The 3,227-nt window shown below is 59.7% G+C and overlaps 1 protein-coding gene across 1 annotated transcript; it reads right to left on the bottom strand.

Annotated features, from left to right (window-relative positions):
- Window positions 1–693: 693 nt before the first annotated feature.
- SDRG_14352 (hypothetical protein) lies at window positions 694–3,227 on the bottom strand. The gene has a single exon (XM_008620475.1). The coding sequence runs from the start codon at window positions 3,071–3,073 to the stop codon at window positions 728–730; it is 2,346 nt and encodes a 781-aa protein (XP_008618697.1). The 5' UTR covers window positions 3,074–3,227; the 3' UTR covers window positions 694–727.

Raw genomic sequence — 3,227 nt, forward strand, 5'->3', positions numbered from 1 at the left:
CCGGTCGCGATCTCGGCGGTCACGCGCTCCCAGTCGTCGTTGAGGTGCGTCGAGAGAGCTCCGCCGAGAAGGTCGGAATTTCGAGCAACAACGCCGCCAGAGCCGGACCCAATTCTCCACGGCCAGGAGGGATCTCGCAGTGAAATGTCAAATTTCGCCTTTGCAAAAACAGTCGAGCCACTCCTCACTTTCCACAAACCGGCTCAAATTCCCCAAATCGAAAAGTAAGAAGAAATCTTGGTAGCAAAAGCACTCTATTGCCGTGATGAAGATTGGCAGCGTTACCAAGCGCATGGACCAAGGCATGAAAATGACATCAACGTACTCCTCATAAGTGACCCCAGAGTGGCCAAGAGGCAGCTCCTCCAGCACGTTGCGACCGTGAGCCCGAGACATCCACACGACGGGCAAGGGCAGTTGTGGCGTCGGTCTCACGGCACAAGGAGATGACGCTCGAAGGCGGCGCGCTTGTGCTGGCCGACATGGGCATTTGCACCATCGACGAGTTTGACGAGATCAACCCCTTCCCCAAGAAAACCCGAGGTTTGGGGCAGGGTACGTTGAACTTCAATGCACATGATCCCGTCCACCGACGAGTCCAAACTACGTCACACGTAGTACACAATCCCTCCGCTAGATTGCACGCTACCCCAATGCAAAACCTCAACTAAAGAGCTCGACCAAAACCTGCCCCAAGAAAACACGAGGTTAACCCTAGTAAAATACGTTAATCGAAAAGCTGCCACATGAACTTCAATGCCCGCAGTTCGTCCAGATGGGACTCTGTCAAGTAAATTTGACTTTGCCGCAGCTGGTGCACGAGGCGTCCCAGCGGCACGTTGTTCTCTTCCGATACGTACGTGAACGGGACGTTCGAGTGCTCGTGCTTGATAAAGAACCGGCGGAGTTCGCCGAGACAGCTGCGCCACGGAAACTCGTCGTCGATGGGCTGTGTCGGCATAAAGACATGGTGGTCACGAGGTGGGACCCACCCATTTGCGAGTCGGCGCCGAACGGACGCCGTCTCCGTATTGTTTTGGCGGCGGCGGCGGACGTTGGTGCGGATCGCCTGCGCCGGCATCGCACCGATGATGTCTTCTTCTTTGACGCCGTAGTCGATTCCGGCGTCGTCGTCTCCGTCGTTGTCGTCGTCGTCATCGGTGCTGCAGACATCGATGATTTCGTAGCTCTTGCGTTTGCTCGGCTTGCTGCGTTTGATGGCCGTCTTGTCGATCTGCTTGTCGTCGTCACGATCAAAGCCACCTTTCACGTCGGCGGGAGTACTGGACGAGGCGCCCCGAGCCGAGGCAGTCGCGTTTTGCACGGGAGCCACTGGCAATGCTTCCACGATGGACGCTGGCGGCTCCGGCGCGAATAGTAATGCAGCGTCGGTCGCGACGGCCACGGGCAAAGCGACCCACTCAAAGCCAAGTGCATCAAGCTGAGCAACAATCACCGGCAAGACCTCGGCTGTTGTGAGGCGGCGCAACCCAAACACAATGTCACCGACATGTAGACCGTGTGTTGGCGCTGGCCAGGTGGCATTGGCATCGACTGTGAACGCACGAGGTACGTCCAAATGCCCGTTGAGCGCCTTGAACATAGCGAGCGCCTGGAACTTGATCGCCCACCGAGCTTGGCGGTCGAATTGCCGATCGTCGAGGGCCGACTGCAGATGCGTAAACGCTTGTCCGACCTCGAGCTCGAGCAAAAATGCGCCCACCGACAATGGTTGCAGTGCAACTGGACACGCTGGCGATACAAAGCCGAGAAGCGTCGAATCGCTCGGGCGTGGCGTCGCGTGGAGCCACAGATCCAGCGCAACGAGGTGGTCGCAGCGCTCGTTCGTGTCGGCGTCAACGTCGAGCGTGGGAGCTGCTTGTACTGCCGGCTGCTCGAGAGCGACGCTTGGCAGAGGGTCATCTGCTGGCAACGGTGACACGACTACTGGCAACGGCGCAGCGACGACTACTGGCAACGGCGCATCGACGACTTCGTTGGCGGCTAGTTGGACGACCGTGGTGGTGGTTGCCGAGGCAAGGATGGCTGGCGCCGCCGAGTTCTCGTCGCTTGACAATGTTGCAGCTTCTGGCGGCGGAGCGTCGGCTCCGATGGTATCACTCGTTGCGGCCGCAGAGATGGCGGGCGTCGCCGCGTTCACGCCCACCGATATTGACACAGCTTCTGGCATTGGAGCATCGGTTCCGATGGCATCGATTGCGGTGGTGGTCGCGGCCGGCAGCAAGTAGAGCTCTCTTGCCGAGACGAGCAACTTGACCCAATGGCCGAGGCGCATACCGTGCATGTCTTCCGGCCAACTGGCAGTTTGAGGTACAAGGAAGTCCTCTGGTACGTCCATCGAGCCATAGAGCGAGTGGTACATGTGTAGCCTGTCCACGATGTGCGCCCACGTCGCAGGCGTGTTAAACTCGAAGCCGATCGCCGCTAGCTGCTGCGACTTGTTCTTCTCAAGTTGCGTCATTCGCACGCCAAGCGACCACGCGAGCTCGCCCAGCGGTGCGCCACTCCACGGCGTCGACCACTCGATCGGCACCACAAAGTCCAGCGGTACGGTCGTCTTGCCATCGCAGGAGAGACGAAAGGCCAGCTGGACAAAGATGTCAAAGGGCGGAACGTCAGTGAAGAGACCCAAAGCTCGGACGGTTGTCTCGTCTTGCCCTCTGAGCTCAAACCAGTGATACCGCAGCGACGGAAGCACATACGAGAGCACAATGCCGCTGCTGCCAGTTGGCCAAGCGTAGTTGTTCAGAGGCACGGCAAAGTCCTCAGACATCGCAAGCACGTCGCCGACCAGACGTTGGTACTCGCGAAGCGCTGCGACCTGCGTAGCAATCGGGACCGTCTCGACAACAAGCGCACCGCGCGTCGTACGCTTGACGCAGCGCGACATGGCCACTGATCTCGGCCACGAGAAGCCAATGAGCTTGAGCTGCGCCTCGAGCATCGGGTCGAATGGCCGCGGCTGATAGCGAAGGCTTTGCACAAAAACGACGAGTCGGACACCGCGGAGCCGCGTCGGCCACGGCGAAGCGATCGGGTCTGGGTACTTCATGGGCACGTGGGCCGACCCGTGCAAATGCCGATAAAAACCAATCGCGCGCACCTTGTCGTGGACCGACCTAGTGCGGTACGTCGCTGCTGGCGCAACGCGGAGTGTCGCGTCCACAGCGACACCCAGCGCGTCGACTCGGACGCCGAGAGCGCGG

Source organism: Saprolegnia diclina (assembly GCF_000281045.1).
Source record: "Saprolegnia diclina VS20 unplaced genomic scaffold supercont1.71, whole genome shotgun sequence".
NCBI classification, from domain to species: domain Eukaryota; phylum Oomycota; class Saprolegniomycetes; order Saprolegniales; family Saprolegniaceae; genus Saprolegnia; species Saprolegnia diclina.

Bases quoted from the DNA above. Each gene is read 5' to 3' on its own strand.
- SDRG_14352 (XM_008620475.1), bottom strand. From the start codon at position 3,073: ATGAAGTACCCAGACCCGATCGCTTCGCCGTGGCCGACGCGGCTCCGC.